The following is a 25,511-nucleotide window of genomic DNA, read 5'->3' as shown; positions in this document are numbered from 1 at the left end:
ACTGCATTTACAAACGGAATCCTCCATGTGGGACCAGTGGTTTTATATAATCGAGCCAAATACGGCCTAAACGCCAGAAATGTTAATAAAAACACATCACGGCCTATAGTTTCTGATTCAGGATCTCTTTTGTGTTCTGTGTGGAAAACACCAACAACATCTGATATTTTTTCAAAGAGATTGTTAAAGAGTCTTTCACACCCAGAAGAGGTTGCAATACCTGATCTTCTAGACAGCACATGGCTGGTACTGAGACATAATACAAGTTAATAACTCATAAACTGCTGGCATGCACATGTTACTCCTTCGTGTCCTGTTGTATTATCCTGTAGTCTGACCGCGCTGCTTTTATGGCGTCAAGCACTGAAAGAAAAAGAATGAGGAGGTTTTAGAGACACTTTGACACAACATATATATATATATATATATATATATATATATATATATATATATATATATAGGTAGATTAATAGAAATATAGATAATATATATATAAATATATATATATACATATATATATATAAATAGATACATATACATAGATATATGTATAGATAGATAAATATAGTTTATTAATAAGAAATATAAATATTGAAAAATAGATATATAGATAATTAATATATATAGAGAGAGAGATAATAATATATGAATATATACATATAAATAGATATATGTATAGATAGATATAGATAGATGGATAACGTTTCGTTAATGAATGCTACAGCAAGCCGCTCCACCGTCATGTTTCTAAAGACTACGCTAGTTATTCAATGTGGGTCCTTATCGTTTAATCTGCTGCACAGGTAGAATATCGTTACGATGATAGAGATGTTTGTCCGTAGAATATAAAAAATAAGCGATGTGAGAAAGCACACAGTGTTGTATCACAAGTTAATTTGAGCGGATCAGTTTCCCACAGCGGACAGCGGCGGTGGAGCTGGGTGTGAACAACGTTTCATTTACACGTATCTATGAATATATGTATATATATATATATATATATATATATATATATATATATATATATATATATATATATATATATATATATATATATATTCATATCTATGTATGAAGAGTAAACTGGTCTCAAATCAACTTGACGTCAGATAACGAAGTATGACATACATATCAGAATGACAACAAGAGCGTTTTGTCAAGTATTTATTGAAGTTAGTAGTATATTGAAGAGTATATAAAACATACCATAAAAAGAACGTGACAGAGAGGCTAAGCGATGGAAATGTGTATTTCCTAGTGAGTCGACTTGGGTCCTGAGAGGCCACTCCTACGACACATCTGCCTCACGCACGCAAACAAAACCAGTTAATTCAAAAAACAGTTAATCTCGCACACAGGACATCCACGAGGGAGGACGGTCACTTTTTGTTGACAAACATGTGAAGGCGGAAGGTGTCGACTATGAAGGAGCCCCTACTAGCGGCCAACAGGAGGTGGTGCACTTTGGGGGATCCACGGTGAGTTTTCAGGCTCCACCTCTCGCGAGACTCCCGGCTCGCGGGTTCTTACCAGGCAGACGGACTTCCAACATGGCCGCATCAAGCGACGCAGAGCAAACGCATTTGCAAGACATGGAGGAGGGAGACGCAGGGATGGAGAAGAGAAATATGGGATCGGATGGAGAAGAAGAGGCGGAGGAGGAGGGTATGGGAGTAGAACATCCAAGTGAAGAAGAGGAAGAGGATGAGGGGAATTCGTCTGAAGACGAGAAAGAGAATGAAGCGGAGATCCAACGGTTGGAAGAGCAGGTAATCAGCCGAGCTGAGTCCACTCACGTTAGCCGAGGAGCTAATGGGAATGAATGGGTGGTGACGTTAAACACGGTCCGCTACAACGAACCAGCAACGGCATCTTTTAAACCACGAGCTGTTCTGCTCTGCTTTTCTCTTAATTGAAACACACACACACACACACATATATATATATAACGTTATATATCTCAGACAGCTGCTGTTATTGAAAACAATTAGGCGCGTTTGATACGACGTCATTCACTGAAGCTAGCCGTGGTGATTAGCTGACCTGCTAATCTGTGATGCTAATGACTTCTCGTGTCACACGCGCCTTTTTTACTCTCTTTACTTAGCTACTCTCTCTCAGTCCAGTGGGACATCACAGCTTTCCGTTTAGTTTAAAAGTACACGTGCACATATAAAGTACATATTTACCGTACTTTACTGGGTGTCACGGTTATTATTATATGTATTGATAGCAGCGCGCAACGCTGTAGTCTTTGCCCAGTTGAGAGAAACCAAATGTCTAACATTAACACCGTTACTACAACACACTCCGTTGGTAAGGCACACTTGGCTGGAAACTGATATAAACTAATGGGACGACCCTGCAGCAAAGCCGTAAAGGTTATACTGAAAAGTGTTATGGAGATATTCATTTTCAAATTTCATTTTTTAGGCTGCAGTTTGTGCATTGGGTTAGTGTTGACTAGGGCCAGTTTAATAACCCAGCATTTGAGTGTCAGAGAAATGCAGATCGTATCAATGTTTTGTTGTGTACGTTAATAAGCCTGTTAGATTGATATTGTCATGATTGAATCTGTGTGTCATAAATGAGGTCGGACATTTTCTTTAGAATTGGTACTAAATCACTGCTAAAATAAAATGCATGCAGAGGAAGACGGATGAGTTAATTAGGATATGTTTAATATCTTGCCCTCATTATTTTTCAGTTGTCAATCAATGCTTTCGACTACAACTGCCACATTGATCTCATCAAACTACTGAAGCAGGAGGGAGAACTTGTCCGTCTGCGAAAGGCGAGGCAGAAAATGAGTGAACTTTTCCCACTCACTGAAGGTTGGTGCATGTCTGCTACAGTTTGTGGCTCGGAAGTATCGATTGATAAAAGCTATGACCATTATTTTCAACTGAAATCACATTTTAATGAACCCTACAGAGATCTGGCTGGATTGGCTCAAGGATGAAATCCGTCTGACTGAAGAGGAGCCAAACCGGGAGAAAGTATATGAACTTTTTGAGACGGCTGTCATAGACTATATCTGTGAGTGCATCCCACCATTGTTAACAGCGTTTGATTCGACATTCAGTTATTTCATGTATTTAACATTTAATTCCATGTCGTTATCCACAGGTCCAGATATCTGGCTTGAATATGCCCAGTATTCAATTGGTGGCATGGGCTCACCAGGTGGGATGGACAAAGTGCGATCCATCTTTGAGAGGGCTGTGACAGCTGTGGGGCTTCACATGACCAAGGGACACGTGGTGTGGGAAGCGTACAGAGAGTTTGAGAACGTCATGCTTTCCACAGTACAGGTTTGTGTTTCAATCACTAGGATCTTCGGTGGTCCGATATATGCACTGAACTAGTCGCTGTTTAAATGTTTTTAATGTTTTAAAAAAGCAGTATTGTATATTTGCAGATGGTATCACTCAACCTTTCTTCAGTTAATATTGTGTTAAAGCGTGCTTTTGAATGATGACTCAGTTTACTCAGAATTAATATAAACATCTTTTGATGCTGAATTTGAATTCCTGTGAATTAGCAACATTTTGACAGCATTTTCTCTGCTGTTTTCCCCCAGCCTCCACCTGGAAGGATTCTTAATCACGAGGAGCAGGAACTGCTGAAAACTCAGATTGAGCGTATCCACACACTGTTTCGTCGCCAGCTGGCCGTTCCTTTTATGGGTAAGCATGACGCCTCTTCTATCCAGATGAGCTGCCGTAAAACAAGCAGGTGTATGTCAAAAAAACTAAATCACGCCATTTAAAATGATAATGCTGCCTTTTTGGATAAGTTATGTGTGGCATGGTTGTGATGTGGCTTCTGAAAAGAGGTACATATTTAGAAAGAGAGCACTCCTCTTCAGTCTCTGGCGAGGCTTTCAGTTTGTTGCATGAGTGGGCTAAATGTAGCCAGATGGTCTCGTATTGTGCTGTTTCTTTCTGTCTCAGCTGAATGGAGGCATTTCTGTAATGTTTCAATTCCTTTTATTATCGAAACATCTCACTAACTATTCCCTTAAGTATGAGACTTAGATTAGGCAGTATACATTGAAAACACTAACATATAAGCTATACTTTTCAATGTTACTCTTGTACATTTTGTAAATACTGTATGTGGTGTATGTATCTTTATTGTAAATGTTGAAAAATGTCTGAATTTGAGTAAATGGTGTTGCGTTGCTTTGTAGACATGGAAGCCACCTATGCAGAGTATGACGAGTGGTCTGAACATGGGGTGGCTGACACGGTCATACATCAGTACAAAAAGGCTCTGCAGCAGATGGCGAAGTGCAAATCTTTTGAAGAAGCACTGGTAACTAACTTGACTTGATAATTCTGTCTGTTGCAGTTGTCCTCCTTGGATGTGTTTTTAATAATGTGCATTGTTTTTTAATGCACATTTTCTGCATGCTGTTGTCTTGTTGCAGATAGTAGCAGAACCTCCTAAACTGGCAGAGTATCAGTCCTACATTGACTTTGAACTGAAGGAGGGCGACCCTGCACGGGTCCAGATCATCTTTGAGCGGACTCTAGCAGAGAACTGCCTTGTACCAGACATGTGGGCAAAATACACCACCTATCTTGTGAGTATTGGTCAGTGCTTGGCATGGTGCTGTCCTTCAAGGCTCCCAGTCAGACTGTAATGTTTATTGTGTAGAGTTTAGACTTGTTTCACATGGCACTGCCTCCTAGACTGATGGCTCCTATCAGCGCAGAGATTAACAGCTATGGTCAAAATGTTGCACAGAGGATATCTTAGTAAATTACAGCCATTACTTTCTCCAACGGTTCCTCTTTAAATAGATACATGGGTCGTTACATTATTGTAATGTAATTTCTGACATTTTAAACACTAAACTTGGACATTAACCTTATTAAATCTCCAGTATGAAATCTTCCAGCTTTTATTTAATTTATTTGGTCTCTCTGGACAGGATCGTCAGCTGAAGATCAAAGACATGGTTCTCTCCTCTCATGAACGTGCAGTCAGGAACTGCCCCTGGACGATGGGTCTGTGGAAGAGCTACCTGCTCGCTCTGGAGAGGCATGGCGCTGACCATCAGACAGTCTCAGGTAACAACGAGAGACCGGCGAGGAGCTGTTCAGATGATTACTCCCTTGCTGGACATGCAGCTGTGCACTTGTTATATCCCAGACCCAGTAGTCCTGTCATTGTCTTCCTCACAGATGTATTTGAAAAGGCGCTGAATGCAGGTTTCATTCAAGCAACGGATTATGTGGAAATTTGGCAGGCATACCTCGACTATCTGAGGAGACGTGTGGATTTCAGCAAAGGTGAGAGCAGTTCTGTGTGAAACACAATGTATCTTTATTTAAATAGTTCACTTGAGTTCCCTCATTGTTCCCTTGCTTAAGTTGTTTCCTTTGTTTTGTTTTTTCAGAATCAAGTAAAGAGTTGGAGGAGCTACGAGGAGCTTTCTCTCGCTCTCTAGACTACATGAAGCAAGATGTGGAAGAAAGTAGGTGGATTTGCATCCGACTGAGATGTCATTTTGTGATATTCTTGGTTTGGTTTTCTTGAAATTCATTGTCTTGTGTCACTAGGATTTAGTGAAAGTGGAGATTCTTCTTGTATCATAATGCAGATCTGGGCGAGGATAGAGGTAAGATGAGTTACTATGACAACCAATTTCCCAAGTTGAATTTCTGTTATGTTGAATTGTGTTTAACCCTGCGTTTAATCGTTCTTTTTGGTATTATTCATTCATGATTGTCTTTTTAATTAAATCAAAGGCAATACGTTTTTTCTTTTTTTGCATCACTTCTCAATGCGATGCAATTCTTTACATATGCTTAAAGTTCTATAACCACATTGTCACATGTGTAATATGGAAACGGTCTGCACAAATTAACCTCATCTTTTTTTCCCTTCTCCCCACCAGGCCCTCCACTGCAAGAACATCCAAAAAGCCAGAGAACTGTGGGACAGTATCATGACAAAGGGGAACGCTAAGTATGCCAACATGTGGCTGGAGTACTATAACCTTGAGAGGTATGTCAATCAATGTCTGAGTGGAGTGCTGATATCTTTGAACCCTAACTGGTTCTTGAGATTCATTAGTTTATTTTTTACTTTATCTGTAGGTCCTATGGAGACCCTCTTCACTGTCGGAAAGCTCTCCACAGAGCAGTTCAGTGCACCTCAGACTACCCGGAGCATGTGAGTGAAGTCCTGCTCACATTTGAGAGGGTTGAAGGTGAATACCAATTAAAACCTTTTTTCTTTCTTTCTTTTTTAACATGCTACCTAAAATATCGAAGATTTTCATGAACTACAGTGCGTCTCTGTATTTTGCGTCCTCGTCTACAGGTTCTCTTGAGGACTGGGACGTGGCGGTGCAGAAGACAGAGACCCGGCTGAATAGGATTAATGTGCAACGGGCAAAGGTAGGAGCACAGGGCAGCATTGCACTGGAAAGGTGTGTCATTAAACTGCTTTTGGCTAATGCGACCATGTTCTGTCCACCTGTTAGGTTGCTGAGAAAGAGGCCAACCTGGCTGGCCAAGATGTTGGGAGAGCTGATCAGCGGCGAAAAACCAAGGCAGACAAGAAAGGTCAGAAGAATGTCCAGAAGGGAACTCGAGCTGGGGAGAAGAGAAAAGCAGAGCAGGATGATAACTCTGGTAAATAAAGATGATCTGTATTATAAACCTTTTTTTAATTTAAAGCAAACACTATGCTTGAGAAATGATGTTTCTTTTCCTCTATAACGTAACAAGGTACTAAAAGGCACAGAGGAAATGGGAACCAACCGTCGGAGTACATGGAGACCGAGACGGGACTCTCTGGGAGGAATGCTCCGCCTGGCTATAAGCCTGCTGCACACGGCAATAAAAGGGCTGCGGCCGCTGTCCACAAGCAGAACGATGACGATGACAAGCCAGAGCTTCGCAATGATAACAGCAGCGTATTCATCAGCAACCTGGCATACACCCTGGAGGAGCCAGAGGCAAAGCTGAGGACGCAGTTTGAGACCTGTGGTCCCGTCAAACAGATTCGCCCGGTCTTCGGCACCAAAGGGAACTTCAAAGGCTACTGCTATGTACAGTTTGAATCCACAGTGTCTGTGGCCGAAGCCTTGAAGCTGGACAGACGGGAGGTGGAGGGCAGGCCCATGTTTGTGTCGCCGTGTGTAGACAAAAACAAGAATCCAGACTTTAAGGTAAATATGAACACAATTAACATGTCTGCTTTTATTATGACCAGGTCTTATAATATTATATCTCAAGGTCTTCGCCTTTAATATATTATTCCGAATTGGTAAATCCATTTAATGCCATGTATCCAGGTTTAAGCCTCAGTAATTTAATTATCATTAGGAATTGTTATTAGTTTACATCTTCTTACATCTCATGCAAAATGTGATGATGTAATCAATAATTCTAGATCAGTTTGGCCAGTATAACTATAAACCAGTGTTGAATAGAAATGCCTTACCAAGTCTTTAACTTGGTGAACCCTGCATAAACCTTCATAACGTGTCGTGCAAGTGAACACTTCCCATTAATGTCTAGATGTTCAAATACAACACATCCATGGAGAAACAAAAGATCTTCATCTCTGGGCTGCCGTTCTCGTGCAATAAAGAGCAGCTCGAGGAAATCTGCAAAAGTCACGGCACCGTCAAAGATATTCGTCTGGTCACATATCGCTCAGGGAAACCCAAGGTGAGACATTGAGAGGAGGGCCGTGTCCAGATGTTTGGCTAAAAATAGTCATCCTGGTTAAACTAATGATTACCACTTTGACCATACAGTCAGCTGTTGATGTATTCACCCCTTCTGGCTGTGTGGCTTTGCAGGGTCTGGCGTATGTTGAGTTTGCAGATGAAGCCCAGGCTTCTCAGGCAGTTCTGAAATTGGACGGCATGTGTGTCGAGGACAACACGATCTCTGTTGCCATAAGCAACCCTCCGAGCAGAAACATGGATAAACCTGGTTCCCACAGGCTCATGACAGACATGCCTCGCCAGGTCTTTGGAGCGTAAGTCTACTGGCACATTTCTCTTTCATGCCAACTGAAATGTTCTGAAAGTCTTCCATCCTGAGCACTGTAACTGAACAGAAACATGGCTGTGTTTTGTTTTCCCAGGAGAGGAAGGGGACGCACCCAGCTCTCACTGCTGCCTCGTTCCCTGCACCGACAAAGTGGGTCAGTTAGCAAAGTCGAGAATGGGACCGCGGCTGAGCGGATGCCAGCCACAGCCAGCGAGGCGTTGAATGCAGCCGGAGAGACGAAGCCTTTGTCAAATTCAGACTTTGCCCGGATGCTTCTCAGCAAGTGAGAAGATGAGCGAGAGAATTATGGCCGCCTACACACTGAAAGCCATCTTGTGTCCTTACAAATTAGTGTTGGTGACGATTCTGTAATTGGTTTCCCAGCTTCCCTTTTAATCTCAGTCTTGTTCTCATCATTCGTTCTGCGAGATTTGCCTTAATCGCCGAGCTCCTGCCCTCCATCAAAAGACTCTTCAAACGAGACTTTTCATCAGTGTGACAGATTGTTTTCTTTTGGTTTGTTTGAAGCTGTCGTGGGATTTTGTTTTTTTTATTAAAAGAAAAAAGTGTATCATATTTGTGTGTAAATAGACTGTATCTAAAATTGTTGCGTGGTTTTTGTGTAAGTGGACGAGAGCTGAGAGAAACATATGGGAGAGTATTTTTTTATAAATATTCCTAACAGCCAACCAAGTGAATGTTGTTTAACGGTGATGTGCAAAAGTTCAGCTGTGGTGTAATATAGATTGTGTGTGCGTGTGCGTGTGTGTGTACAGATGGATGTTTTTAGGAAACTTAGGATTTCTGTTATGTACTTATTGTAACTTATTTTTGACCTGAGGACAACGTTAACCAGTCTGTAGTACAACTAATGATTCATTTTACATAATGCAATCTGTGATTTACCATCTGCTATTAATTATGATGCTATGACATCTATAGTAGTCCAGTATTAGTTAATTGTCTTTCTCTCGGCCTGTGGACATGTTACTACAGTATAAAACTGTCCCAGCGCTAGTTACCAGTTATAATATTTACAGAACTGCTTGAATTTCCGTTCTCATAACTCTTCTTTTCTCGTACATCACTGTTAACGTGATCTCTGTTCGGGGTATCGAGTTATTTATATGGTTTTCTACATCAGTCTGATTTATGTGCATTGTACCAAAAGTCAGATTCAGAGAGAAATTACCCATAATCCCTGCACCGTGTGAAACTCAAGCAGTGTTAATGTGTCGAATTGGTGGCTTCTTGCCCAACAGTCCAGGCTATTCGTCAAACAGAATATGTATTGACAATTTCCAGTACCTCAAATGTTTCCCTCTTACATTTTGTTAAATATAATGTATTTGGGTTTAAGACTTATGATAGGACATCATTAACTGTTGATGTCGTCTTGGGCCCGAGGAAATTGGGATGGGCATGTTTCACGGTTTCCGAGGAGAAAAATAATTGGCCAATTAATCAATAATTTAAAAATAGTTTTTCTTTGTAATCGGTGGAGTTGATTTCACCCTGAGAATGAACGTGTGATGGGCACACTTGTCTGACAGCTTGTCAGCATTCTGGGGACAGACGGTTTGTCGTCATCGACACGTCGTGAAGTCTGCGGCTCCTTCGACACCAGAGAAGAAAATCTGTCCAGTTCTTTCTGCTTTCTCATGTTAGAAGTCGACCAGTTGTCCACTTTTCATTTTTGGATATCAATTCTGTTTGTGTACATAATGTTGAGTATTAATTTCAAAACAGATGGAACACAAGCTATATGTATTTCACCACAGTGGCCTAATCTGAAAAAAAAAAAGTAACTCCGTTTTGTGTAAAAAATGTACTTTGCTCCCATTTTATTTTAAATTTGGTATTGATGTAAATACTAAAAATGGAGCTTTGTTTGATGTTTAATCCATATTTATTTACCGGCTTGTCTTATTATTTACCATTTTCTACCCTTGTGTTGTGGGTTTCTGTAACAAAGAAGAAAAAGTGTCATGTTTTTTTGAGAGTCTAAAACTTGTTTTAATAAAGTCATGTAAATAATCTTAGTTCCCAATATTACACAAGTTTGTCAATTCTAAAACAGTTTAATATAACACTTTTAAATTTAAAATAAATAATAACAGTGTTACAAGACATCATCTCCATCCCAAAGGTCGATCATCTGAGTTCACACAAACTTCACCGCCTCAAGTCAAATGACAAGACATCTATCTTGCCTCCTCACGTCACCAGTAGTCAAACTTTCATGATGGTAATGAAAATCCATTATCACTCCTATGGGGATATGGTTACACACTAAAAGTGGAAAAGAAAAAAGGAAGAATCGTAACAGCAAAATCAATTTACTATCCTGGAGAATCCCAATGAATTGAGCATAACTGAAGCGAGGCGATAAAGGGACAGCGCCAAAGGACGAGGCAATTCAAAACACAACATAATACGATTGATCTCAAAGAGCTTTTAGATTCTCCTCCCGTCTCCAGGTCAGTTGTGAATCGGGATAGTCTGTTTGCAGTCAGGGCAGGCGTGGTCCTGGCTGGTTCCCGGCAGCCCCACAGCATGCTCAGTTGTAGAAATCAGCAGTGTGTCCAATGTCATCTCTGTACATTTGGCTATGAAGCGAATGAACGGCCGTACATCCCCCTCGTTGGCTGTGTCTAGAGCTGCATAATACTCAGCCCTTTGTTCTTTGCGAATAGTGATCGGTGGGTATCGCGCTTGCATGAGCACGACATTCATGAGCAGCCGTGACGTGCGTCCGTTTCCGTCCACAAACGGGTGCACGTAGACCAGTTTGTAGTGGGCGAGAGCTGCGTACTCCACTGGATGCATTTGCAGGGCCTCCTCAGTGTTGAGCCATTGAACCAGCTCCTGCATGTGCCTCTGCAGGTCCTCAGGGTGTGGAGGGATGTGGTGGCCCACAAACACCTGGCTGGTGCGCAGTCTCCCTCCCTCCACGGGGTCCACATACCCGAGCACCCGCCGGTGAATCTCCAGGATGTCACTGACAGTCATGGTTCCTGTTCTGGACAACAGTGTGGTGTTGATGTACTTCATGGCTGCATCTACACCAATGGCCTCATTCTGCTCATGCAGGGTTTTCCCAGCGACTGCGTAACGAGTCTCGATGATGTGACGGATCTCGGACAAAGTGAGCGTGTTGCCTTCGATGGCCACCGTGTGGTAGATGTGGTGGTAGTACGTTTCCTCCATCACCCTGCGGAGTGCAGAGTTGCCTTTAGGTATGGACATAAGCCGGCGAACTTTACTGTCAATGAGGCTAAAGTAACGCTGGTCAATCTCTTCCACCAGGGGAAGAGTTCGGTCCCGGCTGACCAGAGCTCTCTCGTTACACGGCGAGATGGCCAAGGCCTTGGTGTAGAGGTGGTCTGCCTGGACCACATCCTTCTCCTCTTCCAGAATGGTCCCCAGCTCCGTCAGGGCATCCACAAAGTCTGGATTCATGCTGAGCGCATGCACCAGCAGCTTGTGAGCCTTCTCCCTCTTCCCCAGTTTCCTCATCTCAAGTGCCAGCTGCAGTGCCGCTTTGGCCTCCAGCTCGATCTCTGCAATCAGAACACGAAGGGCAGTGTCAATGCCAACACAACAACGGGGCTTTGCAATATTAAAAAGAAATGTGAGATCCAGGACCTCGCTCCAGTAGAGATCTTGATATGCATGAAAGCAGCTGTATTCTACTCTGAATAACAACATTGACATTTAGATAGATAGATAGATACTTTATTAATCCCCAAGGGGACATGTTTTAAGGGAATCCTAATTTAGGGAAATCCTCATTGACCATGCTGCATCACATAACCTAATCTGGTTTTAAACATCCGGTACCGAGTTGAACTGTGAATGAGTTCACCAGTTCTGTGTGTACCTTTGCTCGGCTTGGACCTCAGAGGCAGCACATCAAGGGCCGTGAACGTGACAGTGAGGCTGGTGGACTGCACAGCTGGAGGCTGCTGGGAGCTCCCCCACAGCTGGCAGCGGAGCTGCGCGAAGCCCTTCAGGGCGGAGCAGCACTGGTCCCCCTCCCCCACCAGGGGCATCAGGACGGCCATCAGAAAGCCGATGAGCACACACAGCAGCGGGCCCCATCCTCCAAGGAAACGGCCGCTGGTGTAACGACACTCCTTCACAGAAGCCATGACAGTCTACGGTCAAATCCTCCATCTTCTCGTGATACGGGTCCCCATGTATTTCCACCCCGGCTAGGAGAGCCGAAGGGCGGCTGGCAGGAAGGAAAACGTGGTCAACATGACTTACCGAGACGGCCGAGGAAACTCAGCTCAGTTACCCAACTTTTAAAGCTCGTAAGTAGACGTGAAGTGAACTCTTCGTCACTTTATTGAGACTCTGAGCTGAAACTCCAAAACACCGACTAACTGAACGACGAGAGACTTGTTCTCGGTGTCGGCACAGTTGTGTACAACAGTTGTGTACTATAGACATCATCGACTTCCTCGGTCTGAACGTCTGAACATCCTGGAATTTCATTGGTCCAAACATATTGAAGGGGGGTGCTGATTGGCTGAACACGCAGCAATACAACAAATGTATCGTAAAGGTCTCTTATTGGTTGAGTGAGTCAGCTGTGCCCTGAGTGAAGCCTATCAGGCAACACTGACGCCAAAGCAACATGTGTGTCTCCTTCAACCCCAGAGTTTCTGCTGACTAAATATATTAGGTGGCCCACCTTGTTGGGTTGCATAGTTCAATCAGAATAAACAAATACTTATGTAGCTGGCCTATTTTAGGGCAAATATTGACTGAAACCACAGTTTATGTAGGCGAGCCAATTGTTTTTTTCATTTCAAACACAAAACATACCAATTTGACACTTCTTGCACTTTATTTGGTCATCGCAGGAAGCCACTCAATCCCACCTTCCATTACATACAACCAGGTATTTATTGGATATAGAAAATACATTGATCTGTATTTTGTTTGGGGCTTATCGTAGTTTTCTTGTCAGTGAGTATTTATAGAAAGGTCGAAATTCATTATGAAACAGCAGCACTTTCTCGGAGTGAGAAGTAAAAACGTGTTTGCGCTACTCTTTGACATAATTTGCCATGCCACGTTAAATTAGCTTTGCTCCCAGTTGTCCTCCCACTTTCATTTGAATGCAAATAAACTAACAAACAGAAGAGGTCAGCATTGCTCTGTTATTCAAACTTCACAGGCAGCATGTTCTCCTCTGAAGACTGCAGCAGCACTCTTGGCCTCAAAATCACTTTCATCAAGATGTCTTCTTATGCAATCCAATTTTGTGAATGCCATAACAAGGAATCTGTATTTGTGTGAAGCTTTGTACAGATATTCAGATTCTCCTCCTCGGCCTCACGTGCCTCTGTTTTCTATTAACATTGTCAGTTCTATTTATATTTGTCCTTCATGTCATTGGTATTCATTTTTGTTAAGTTTCATGCATTTTTATCAAAACTTTTATATGCCTCATCTATTTATAGTGAATGTGCCTTTGGGGCATTTCCACCAGCTGGGAACAGCCTGTGGTGATGAGGATTGATTCCTGGCTTGGTGCCAGAGCCAACACTGTTATAGTCTCCTCAGCAGATGGCAGGCTAGCTGATAGTCACACAGCCGGAGACTGCAGCAACATGCTGAAGCCACAGACAGTGCAGAGGAAGTTATGAATGAACAACCAAATGGATGATTTAGTTTGGAGTTAAAGATTTAGTAAGTCTGAAATTGGGAAATAATTTGTCAAGTCATGCTGCACACTGTACTCCCAGTGAGCTGTGGAGCCGCACACTAACCTCATTTAGCACCACAGAGTCCCACTGTGCCGCTCTGACCCACAGCTATTTCACCTTGGAGGATAATGGAGCAGCGATGCTTGAGCTGCATTATGTCTTCCCTGTTATTCTTGTGCTCTATCACACAACTCTCAAAGCAGAGAGGGGGCTGTAGCGAGTTGTAGTGGCCATGAGTATGTTTGCATGTTTCTCATTCAATGAAAGAAAGAAATATAGAAACCAAGGGAGGAATTTTTAATAAATATCCTGCCAATGATTAACTGAAGAATAACGACTTATAGCCTGTGGGATACTGGCTCTGACTTTTGAGTATCTGTGGCTTGAATTAGACTCACTGCTGTATAATTTTGCCTTTGCACCAAGACACTTTTATTATTAGTCTTTGGCATTGAAGCAGCTTTCACTCCATAATGCATAACACCATGCAGGCCCACAGCTGCTGGTTGCAGTGAGAAACAAGAAGACTTCACTGGTTTGTGTTTTTTCTATCAGAAGAAAAATGAACAGAACACCAAATCTCCCAGATCTTCCACTTCATGAACACTTTATTTTGTCATAAATAATAGTAAAAGCCATGTTTAGGTTTTTTACGCAATGTGTCAGCAGTGTGTCACTGCTGACACAGTGCGCAAAAAACAAAACCAGACATTACAAAAATATAGATTATAAATCTTTTTATGCAGATAACATGGTCAGAGGGTGTCAATATAAGAGTGGCTATTTAATTGGCTATTTTAATGATATAAAACTACAGATAACTAAATAAATACATAATTGTCCTTAAATTGAGAGTTAAGACCATTAATTGACACTAAAGTAGTGCGGGACCATCATTCTGTTATCTGGCTGCAGTCCAGTTGCTTCCACAGACGGGCGTAACATTAATGAGCTCTTTGCCACTTCTCAATATGCTGCCTCAATTGAGTTTAGACTCGACTTTAGTTGAGAAAAAGGACAAATATGGCAGAATGGGCGACTGGAGAAGGAGAAATGATGGCATGAAATGAACGGCCCTCGGGTCATTTTGTGGACTAATTCTATGCCCATCTGGCATATGCTCATACGAGCTAAAACCCCCTCAGCTGTGGAAACAGATCAAACTGAGTCTGCAGTGAAAATCAATGATGAGTGCTAATTCCATTTTTGCTGTGTTCATGCAATTAAATGCCTTGTGTGACTTTGGGATTATTGTCAGAATGGAGCAGTCACATGAAAATGTAGGCATCTGTTATCTGTAATGCATTCCTGCAGTATGCTTTTATCTCCCTTATCAGTGTTGTTAAATGACTGTGATACATGGAACATGAATTACATGCTTTCTCATTAAGCTGCGTGAGCAAAAAAACAGTTTCCACTGAATATATTTCAGAGTATGCAAATGAATAGGTTGCTTCATGCATCAACATGATCCTCACACCAGCTGACACGTTAACTTGAAGCACACTCAAGAGATGACCCGTCGCAGACTATTAAAATAACACCCTGTCTTTTCACTACTTGCTGGAACTGTGCTTCAAGAGGTAGAAAATCCATCTGCCCACCTAGAAAAAATGACCTGTCAGGGCAGGAAATAAATCCCTCTGGCAGAAGCTCCTCGCCCCCTCCCATACCGGCTCATGCTCCTCTCTCCAGCCTCTGTGCAGCCATCAGCCTGCTGGCCTTTCTGTCTGAGAAGAGGCTTTGTTCTGGGTGACAGAGCTGGGTGTCCAAGATAGAGGATCTTGTTAGACAGTCAAAGGGAGAGGGATGGTGGCTCTCTTTCCACTCTCTGAGTATGGATGGCTCAGAAAGCAAGGATGAGGGAGCTGTAAAATGGGTGACAGTGAAGGAGAGCTGCACTGGGAACAACATGTCATTGACTGTCCCCAAACAAAATATATAAAAGGAGGGTTTGCTCCAAAATGCAATATCCACACATGAATTGGCCGACTGACAGAACTGCCGCTGGGTGTCATTATCACAATATTCAACAAATGTTTGCCTTCGCTACACACATTAAATTAAGCTAAATGTCTTCTCTACACTCCACCCAATAAAATACATCAAAACCAAACACTTGACATACAAACAATTGACACTCCCCCCAAAAAATTACAAATCACATTCATATTTTTTCGCAATCAACAATGCAACAAAGTTAAATAATACTAATTTAGCTAATTTATTTTGTGAATATAACTGTTTCTGTTAGATTCTTGAGACACATACTTTATTTTGCATTGGTCATGAGGTTGTGTAATGTGATATCTAGTTGAAGATCCATTGCTGTCAAAATATGACACTTTAGCAACCTCCATATTATCATTTATCATCCATATTTGGTTGAATGATACATTTTGGAGATTTCTACTTATAATTAAGTCACAAGTACATATATTTAAATTCGGGGAATGAAAATGCTTTTTGTTTATTCAGATACTTATGACTAAATACGTACTTTGCAGAGATCCACATCCTCTTCCTTACGTATAAAAATACTTGAAAAATAAGCTTTTGTTCATGCAAAATGTTTGCATACATAATGTGACTATTATTGCAAGAGGCTGTACTCTGAGTTACGTCTGCCTGTCCCTGACCTTTGGGCCGGAATTCATAAATGTCTGCGAGGTAGTCCAGGTAGCCCACTCAAGTGGGGCTCGAGAGTCTTCTACTGGCTACAACATGCCGTTGATCCAACGCAGCCTTCACAATAAGGTTGTCTGTTGGAGCTGTTTGTCCTCCACGCCCACTCTGCTGCTCAGTTCATTTCTGAACTCTGCTGCAAAGCACTGCGTTCACTTGCTGCTATACCACTCGTGTGTCTCATCTGGGATTTCCTGAAGAAGCTGCCCTACAGTCTGTCATGTCCACGAGCTTCATGAAGACTTTGTGCAGAAATACAACTGAGTCGGCTGACTGAACTTACATCTTGCAGAGAGTCCATAAAATGCAGCAATACATAAACCAGGAGGATCATGGATAATTAATTTTACTGAATGATTGTACAAAAGGCAGCGTTAATGGCTTTTCCTCATGACTTCTTGCCTAAAGCCTGGAGAGACTGGCCATGATTTATTCTATCCATTCTATATAGCTGTCTGTCCTCTTTCTCGTTGTCTCAAGGCTTAAAGGAAGCCATTTCACATAGAAACAACCATTATGAATGACTAAAACAATGATCACAACCTGATCGTTGGGCTTGGTGTAAGGTACGACATGTTCAACATGTTCAACATGTCCAAATGTGCGTGTTTATTAGTTGTACATATACCTTCAGATCAGACGTTGTACCCCAGGCCCTGTCTCACATGCTCGGTCAAGTCCTTCTGGCTGGTCACCTGCTCGAGGACCACAGCAGAGCCAACAGATGAGTAAATGTGTTGGAAAGACACAATACAGAAATAATTAGGTGTCCACTGAGGAAAAATCATTACGAGGGACCTCCTTCGGGATCCTCCTGCTGTTTCACTTATTATCTCAGGTCCACACTGGCCTGTGCCGGTCAGAGAAGGGGGCGTGCAAGCCGCCAGCTTTGTCAAATCTACCAATTCCAGCACTAACTGGCATATCTTTCAGCACACAGCGATGACTCAGCAGCTGTGAGCAGCTCATTATTTTCTTCAGCCTCCAAGCGGTGACTGGCCGGAGACTTTGTTTGGTTTCTTTGGCACATTATACCTCCTTATAACACGATTAAATTCAACACTATACTACCGGAGGACAATGTTTGATTATGTATGCGCCCCTTTGGCTGTTTTGTAACCTGTTTATGAGACTTTGCAAATGCCAACAGGATTTTGTGGCAGAGGAAATTAATCACACTGTATCAGTGAAACTGCTCTCACAGCACCATTTTGGATTGCTCTTTAAATGCACCTGTTGCAGCCAACTGTCAGACACATACATACAATGTTATAAAAGTCCCTCATAATGTCTGCATCAAATGCCTTAATAGACACAAATCAATCATCAATTGTGTCACTGTGCCTTTTGGAGCTTGTTATCAGTCTCAAAGTACCAATCAAATGGTCAGTGACACCGAAGTGAACACTACAATGTTGATATCATATGAACAGCACCACGGTTTTAATCAGAAAAATACACGGATTACTTCAAAATACCGGTCCTGTACACATGTTGTTTGTCGCCTGGCTAGCCTCATGGCTTTGGTCAAGACTGAAACGTCTCATCGGACGCCCACAGGAAGGATTCTTAGGATCTTGGTGAACAGACACTTTTCTTCTTGCTCAAGTTTTGACATTTTGGGTCGCCGGGCCTGTGCCCGGTAGGCCCATTCAGTAACCCATCCATGCCTGACATCACCATCGAACTGCAAAAGAAAGATTTTAAACATACAAGCATTTAAGAATCTTCTTATTACTCTAATTTATATGATGCTACAGATGTACGGATTTTACTGATATTTAACTTAAAAGGCACAACCCGATGTTGTGATTGCAGGCAGAATTTCTGTGATCGGGAGCCTGGGTCACTTTGAGGATAAGAGTTGTTAATTGACTTTTTCAGTGCTATCAGTGCTGTTCTGATTACTATAACAGGATTTAGATGGTTAAAAGCGGCACAGATGATCACATAAATCCACAGATCCAAAGCCATATTGGATTATCATAGCTGTGCAATTGATGACATTTATACTCTATCCCATTAGTTCAATTTCCCTGATTTAAAAGCTTGTAATGTAAAATATGTGTGCTGCGCAATACAAAAACATTTCTGAGGGTTTTCCAAAAATATGTCAAGACATCTCAGCTTTTTTCTTTAAGATGCCTGCTTTCAATTTAGTTATACAACGATGAAATGAGATATGGAAGATGATGCACTTGGTAACATGAAAGGAGATATAAACCTCCTGATATGTGTTGCATTTATTATATATATTTATTTATATTTAATTTATTTTATCACAGAGAAAATGAATTGTTAATGAATTACAAGACACTTTTTAGTGCTCCTGCAAAAGCAAAGAGGTCAAAGGTCAGTGGAGCAGCGATTTTCCAGCCTTTTAAGCTCTCATCTTTTCTCTTCAGTGTTTTCTCCTCAGCTAGTGACCTCCACTCCTGCAGTAGAGTTCACCAGCAGTTCATCTCTGCCAGATTGTTGTAGCTCATGAATATGTAGTTTGTCACAATGAAAGAACGGCAAGACTTGCAATAAGGAAAATCCGTTACGTAGTGTAATTCTTACAGGAAGCTACAGCATAATGTGAAGTTTTTTGTTATATTAGTGAACTCGATGAAGACCTGCTATGCCTGCTCCCGGCATGAACTTTTTAAAATCTATTTGTGGGATGACAACCTTATTGTTGTCATTCTGTGGGGAAGTTAGGGATGATGTCGTCCTACTGTCTCATGAATGAATGAGAGGCAGATGTATCTCTAGATGAACTCTTCGGCTCCCACTGTGGTCTGGATGGATTAAATCCTGTTAATGTAAAGATTTAACATGGAACCATGTTGGTCCATCTGTGCAAACAGCCAGCTCTAATCCTCCTGAGTGTGTATGTGTGTACACACTCGCATATGTCAATGCATGTCCTCTTCTCTCTCTTTTTCCCTCTAAACAAAATCACAAGTCAAATAAACATTCATGACTGGAGCCTCTTTTAATCTCAGCTAAATGTTCTGAAAAGATATCATTCATAATCCATTGATCATTATTTTAAATAATAAAATACAAAACAATGTGCTGTACAGCTTCACATGTGTTAGTTAATTCTGAACACAAACACACAACCCCAGACTATTGCCAATGGCTGTAGAGGGTGAGGCGCTCATGTCACATTCATAGGAAATCAATAATTCTGTGGCCAAAAGTGAACTGGGATCCGGGGATTGATTTGCTTAATTAACTTGCAGCTGTGTTGATGACAAACTCTATAGCCACTGGGTCAGTCAGTCAGACATGAGGGCAATAATATTTGGTTGCAAACAAATCTCGGCCATTTTTTAATGTCTGCTTCTGGTGAAACAGAAAGGTTGTGAAGGGTTCCGCACATCAGGGAAATTCAGATATCGCAAGACTGAGAGAAACCTTTTTGAGTTCCTTAATTCTCCGTCACGTTCTCTGTGCTAAGAGTAAAAAATGGCCGCTGTGAAAAGGTCTGTTTCAGCACAGCTGCTTTACAAATTCCAAGATGCACTTTGTATCTTTTCCTCACGCAGAAACACTGCAAAGATTGTGGTTCTAATAATAACCGGCGTATGAGTTCAGACGTATGAAGTTACAACGTCAGTTCCTGAGGTTGATAACACCGCTTTGTTCCACAGATTGTGATCTATTTTTGCTGTTGTGTCTCAAAGACTCAGTCCACTTTAATCTGCATTGTGGAGGTGGATTTGAGCAGATTGATACTGTTGACTGGTGCATCTCTGCTACACTCTAATCTATATAATGGGTTTCAAGCAGAAGATACTAATGCAGCGATAATACTCAAGTTACTTTAAAATACAATTAAAATGGCACACTGGCTGGCAGGAGTGGAAGCTGATACTGTGCCCTCCACCAAACTGCAGGGGAGCACGGGGAGACCATTTGTGATTGCAGGAATACATTCAAGTGCTTGTTGGCTTGTTGCTGGGTTTTAAAGCTAAAGAACACAATATATTTCACACAGGAAAGTTTCATAAATTAAAATACTTGCAGGTATTCTTGTATATGCTGATGCTGTCAAGTGGGAGGAGAAGTGATTTAAAGCATAAAATCCATCTATAGTTGAGTAATGCCGTCTCTGAACCGTCATCGGTGGAGATGAGGAAGACGATCGTGACCACAGAGATGCCATGGAAACCACAGCTTTATATTCATGATGTCAGTGGTTATAGAAATAGTTGCTTTCGTTTCCTGAAAATGTTTTGAAAAACAAAATAATAATGAACTTATATTCTGGAGAAAAAACGGCATAATATTTTAGCCTTTTGATTTGGCACCGTAATTGTTTAAATATGCGATACAAAATATAGATACTTGCTCTGTTTTACAACCGTCACAGTTCAGCTCCACACCCTCCTCACTCTACTCCTCAGTCACTCCCTCCTCGTCAGTCTAACTCCCTTCACCTGTTCACTCAGCTGCCTCTGATCAGCAATCAACTCCTATATAGACTCCTGCTGCCCAGACTCACCTTGGCAGATTGTTCTTTGGTTTTTCATGACAGACTTTCCGGCACTCTCTCACCGACTGAGCTCTTGTTATGGACCCTGCCTGCCCCTGTTCCTGACTCTAACTCTGCCTGCTGTTTCTGGAAGTTTGACATAAAAGTCAAAGGTCCCTGGAAACTTGTGTGTTGCATTTGGTTCCATATACAACTGGTTACAACAACAGTTCCTGTAAAAACACACAAAATACTAAAGGGATATACTTGAGCTTTGGATGTGTTTGTTAGCAAACTCCAACAAGATATCTCTCTAGGAAAAAGGAATCAAATATCTATCACTTCTGTATTATGATTCTTCCAGCACATTGTCACCCAGTGTGACGCAGAGTGGTAACATGCTTAATCCCTGTTTACACTAGAACTCTGCAGGAATACTGACAACAAATCTAATTAAAGATGAAGAGAAAGTTGTGTTTTTTTGTGCTTTATGTATCCTCAGGGGGAGTTTTCTTATCAGCTTCCCTGCTCTAAAGAGAAGTCTGAGTGCAGCTCCAGTTTCTCAGATGCTTGAACTGATGTCATCTGTTGAATGACGGCCTCCTTATTTTTACGGTGCCTCTCTGCTGAACTGGGTGTCACTGTCATGCATTCAACTTGGAAACAAAAAGCTCTCTGTGTGTGTGTATGAAATAATGCGTAATGGACACAGGACTTGTACTTTTAATGCCAGTACGGATTGCTCTATACACGCTACTAAACCTCAAAAATAATATTTATGAAACCAAGAACACGCCTCGTGCACTAAATTCTCCTTAAATCACGCAATAAAGTCTAAATGACTCGTTACTGTATTTTGAGGAGAAGTAGGTCGTAAAATACCCTGTAGTTCTTTATCTAAGTTTGAAGCATTTCCTGAAATATGAAGCATAAATTACATTTCTTTGCTCAGCCTAGCAGTGCATTTCCCAGAGAAGGACTATACATGGTTATTGTGTTTGATTATTTATAACCTCAGCCTTTATCAGGAAATCTAATCTGCAGGGCACCAGTAGGTCTGTGCGTCCTCTGCAGTGAAAGAGATTTTGCTGAAATGCATCTAAATAGGTCATGTGGGCATTCAGTACGCAATTAAATGTTTCCTAATATACCAGAGAGCTGCATGTTGCGCCGGATTTACACACAAGCTTGTTTCCAGAACATGGGAAATGTCCATGTTCGTCATAATCACAAAAACATAAAGCAAAAGAAACGCATAAGACATGTCATGAACATTAAACTGAGGGGCTTTGTTAGTTTCCCAAACAATTAATTTTAGAACATGGTCCTACACCTCATAGAGGAGTAAAGTCACTACCCTCCTCTTTCAACAAAGTAAACTGTAGAACAGTTGTCACTGTCACAGAAATTGTTAATAAATGTGTCTCGTTGATAAGAACTCTGCTCAGGTTGTTGTGGGCGAGTGAGGCTGTAAATGATGTGAGATCACCGGACTCCATATGAACGATAAAGGTGTCCAAATTCAAACTAATTCCATATTCCTGCACATTTATGTTTGTTTTTCTTTAATACTATTTCTGTCTGATTGCGACTCTCCATCCCACGAAACCTAATCAGTTTATTATCTTCTAGAAATGTGGGAGTTTCAGGTGAAATCAGGACTCGAGGGTAATGTTTGAGAACATTGCTGTCCTCCTCACTCATTATAACATCTTTCAAACTGGGAAACTTTGCCAACGTTCTTCATCTTGCTGCGGATGCATCTTCCTCGATAATCATCACTCTGTGTAGCAGGACGACCATAGAGAGCTGATTCAGTCATTAACGATGGCAGCTAAGTTCTGTGGCCTGTATTTACAACAGCTGTTGCTTTTTGTGCTGTGTTATTAGAAACAGCTGCATCGAAAGCTGGGGCAGAAATATTAAATTAAAATCTGTGTGTTCATTGCTTGAAAATGCTTTAAGGTTTAATGAATACTGTAGCCGGTACATGACTTCACCCTCTGACTGCCTTGAACTGTTACATCTGGCCAACAACATGCAGAGAAAAGAGAATCACGAGAGAAGTATTTAAATGTGTGTTTATTAAGGTCTTTTCCACCAACTGGAGGAAGAACACAGTGTGGAGGTTCAATATAAGTATTTATAGAATGTAACCGCCATCAGTTGGACAATCATGTGTATTATGTATATAATCATATATCATCTATGTATTATGCTTTAATTGGGGGTTTAATATCAATTATTTTATATATAGATTTTTCTCATCCTCAAAACAGAAGTCATACAATTTGTCCTTTAAGTCTTTTGAGAAGTCAAAATGCAGTACTGAAAGTATTTATGGGTTGGAAGTGTTGAGAAACAACCGGTCAGCTGATTGCATTTCTAACAAGTCTAAAGGAAACGACACAGCTCTATGACACAAACCTCTGGACACCATCAGCAGTGGAAGCTCTGTGCTTCAGGTACGACGTTAATTTAAATTAAAAAACATTTTCATCTAATACACTTTGTTGTAAACTGTTAAGTGTGATGAAATGTGGGTCTTTTAAATGTTTCCCTTTTTAATTGTTCACAGAAATCTCTTAAGACGTCAAAATGGATTTTTCCGATGATTATGGTTATAACGTGGACTATAACTACACTGATGACAGCAATGACACTCCACACGAGGAGGCAGTGTTTCAGCACCAATCGACGTGTTTAAAGGAAGTGTTGTGTGTTTTTTTACTCGTGGTCAGTGTGGTCATTTTTCTGCTGGGCTTCTTTGGAAACGCTCTGGTCATCTGGATTTCTGGCTTCAAGATGAAGAAGACTGTCAACACCACCTGGTACATGAGCCTAGCGATCTCTGACTTCGTCTTCTGCGCCTTCCTCCCGTTCAGCATCACCAACATGGTGATGGAGGAGTGGATCTTCGGCCGCTTCATGTGCAAATTCGCCTCCTCCGTTATGTTCCTCAACATGTTCAGCAGCATCTTCCTCCTGGTCGTCATCAGCATCGACCGCTGTGTGTCAGTCGTGTTTCCAGTCTGGGCTCAGAACCATCGCACTGTTAAAAAGGCGTCCGTTGTGGTTTGCATTTCCTGGCTTCTCGCCATCGCACTGAGCTTTCCCTCTGTCATCTTTCGGGAGGTCGGCACTCACATGGGGAGAACCATTTGCTACAACAATTATACATTACACCAACATGGTCACAAGATGGTTGCAATGAGTCGCTTCCTCGCAGGGTTCATTGTCCCTTTCATTGTCATCATCATCTGCTACTCTATCATCGTTCTCAGACTGCGAACCAACAGGATGACCAAATCCTCCAAACCCTTCAAAGTCATGTCTGCACTCGTCGCTGCTTTCTTCATCTGCTGGATGCCCTACCACGTGTCCGTCTTACTCGAGCTCAACCATCAAAAGTATGACCACAGCATTTTGGTTGCCGGACTCAAAGTAGGCACTTTGATGGCGGCAGCGAACAGTTTCCTCAACCCAGTGTTGTATGTTTTCATGGGCAATGACTTCAAGCAGAAGTTCAAGAGCTCCGTGCTCTCAAAGATGGAGAACGCAATGGGAGAGGAAGGCCGCACCACCAGCCGATACCTGTCCAGGTCCAGCTCCATGGATGGCAGAGCTTCCACACACATCTAGAACAAACTGGTTCACTCAAGACACTCATGTGACCTCAAAAATACTGTTTTCTGAAATGCAATTAATGAACACGAAATATAGAAAATATGTATAGATTCACAGTGCTAATGAGCATTTTCGTTGCCCTTTTTTCTTTTTTTTACTGTAGACAGTATAGAAAAAATGGTTGCCAATGCAGACTTTATGTACATTATGTAGTGGAAGAATCTGCAAGCTTGAGCCAATATCTAAACGTGGACTGTACTCACTGGGCGCTGCATGTGTGACATCAATCACGTGCAACGGAAATAATGTTTTCAGAGCAGTTTTTGTGGAGTTTTGCAGGTCGCTTTAACTGCAGCACAATGAGGAATTTGTGTTGTAAAGTACAAAGACTGTAAAATATAATCTGATTATAAATTATATTCTATATATCATTATATTAAGCATCGTCTGAAATTATATTGTGCTCAAGGAACATTCAGTGGTCTTTTTTTTTTTTTTTTTACAAATAATGTGGATCACAAATGGTGGCAGTGAATTAATTGCAGAACTAATTTTTTAGTCTTTCAGAGTTCTTGCATGCTGGATTTATTTTATGGCATCTATTTAGATTAGTGAAACCTAGGAAAATGATCTAGTTTTTGCAAATTTGGTGTATGGGGCTTCAGTCTTCAGTCTTTCATTTGACCTGAACTAAAATGATTGACCACGCAATTAGACATAAATAGAAGATCCTAAAAAACACTCGCACAAAAGAGCCAAGAATTGATTACTGGTATTTCTTTTCTTGCTCATAATACCTCAACTGTCCAAAAAGGGATGTTTGGTTTATTTACTGACAGCACAGTATGCCCCCAGATACAGGTCACACACGGGTGGAGGACTGCTGTTGATGTGCAATGTGGTTCAGTCTCATGAATCATAGAAATACACCTAGCTTCTATTACTAGGTGACACAAACTGCATGTTGAATGGACTTACATT

The 25,511-nt window shown here is 41.5% G+C and overlaps 3 protein-coding genes across 3 annotated transcripts; 2 read left to right on the top strand and 1 right to left on the bottom strand.

The window, feature by feature from the left end:
• Positions 1-1,462: 1,462 nt before the first annotated feature.
• On the top strand, positions 1,463-10,069 carry sart3 (spliceosome associated factor 3, U4/U6 recycling protein). Its single transcript, XM_034541328.1, has 19 exons — positions 1,463-1,769; positions 2,708-2,834; positions 2,935-3,039; positions 3,130-3,314; positions 3,584-3,689; positions 4,196-4,320; positions 4,436-4,591; positions 4,943-5,081; positions 5,196-5,303; positions 5,411-5,488; positions 5,574-5,632; positions 5,912-6,021; positions 6,114-6,226; positions 6,340-6,416; positions 6,503-6,653; positions 6,750-7,192; positions 7,545-7,697; positions 7,832-8,013; positions 8,122-10,069. Exons 1-19 carry the CDS (start codon positions 1,551-1,553, stop codon positions 8,312-8,314), a joined length of 2,829 nt encoding a protein of 942 aa, XP_034397219.1. The 5' UTR covers positions 1,463-1,550; the 3' UTR covers positions 8,315-10,069.
• Positions 10,006-12,514, bottom strand: ficd (FIC domain protein adenylyltransferase). The gene is made up of 2 exons (XM_034541329.1): positions 11,911-12,514; positions 10,006-11,590 (listed from the first exon to the last, which is right to left on the bottom strand). Exons 1-2 carry the CDS (start codon positions 12,179-12,181, stop codon positions 10,509-10,511), a joined length of 1,353 nt encoding a protein of 450 aa, XP_034397220.1. The 5' UTR covers positions 12,182-12,514; the 3' UTR covers positions 10,006-10,508.
• Positions 12,515-23,261: 10,747 nt separating this feature from the next.
• Positions 23,262-25,329, top strand: cmklr1 (chemokine-like receptor 1). Its single transcript, XM_034542540.1, has 2 exons — positions 23,262-23,368; positions 23,482-25,329. The coding sequence occupies exon 2, from the start codon at positions 23,502-23,504 to the stop codon at positions 24,543-24,545; it is 1,044 nt and encodes a 347-aa protein (XP_034398431.1). The 5' UTR covers positions 23,262-23,368; positions 23,482-23,501; the 3' UTR covers positions 24,546-25,329.
• Positions 25,330-25,511: the final 182 nt, after the last annotated feature.

The sequence above is a fragment of the Cyclopterus lumpus genome, chromosome 9, assembly GCF_009769545.1.
Source record: "Cyclopterus lumpus isolate fCycLum1 chromosome 9, fCycLum1.pri, whole genome shotgun sequence".
Classification (NCBI taxonomy): Eukaryota; Metazoa; Chordata; class Actinopteri; order Perciformes; family Cyclopteridae; genus Cyclopterus; species Cyclopterus lumpus.
The sequence above is the reverse complement of the archived record's forward strand: the minus strand, read 5'-3'. Positions and strand labels throughout refer to the sequence as shown.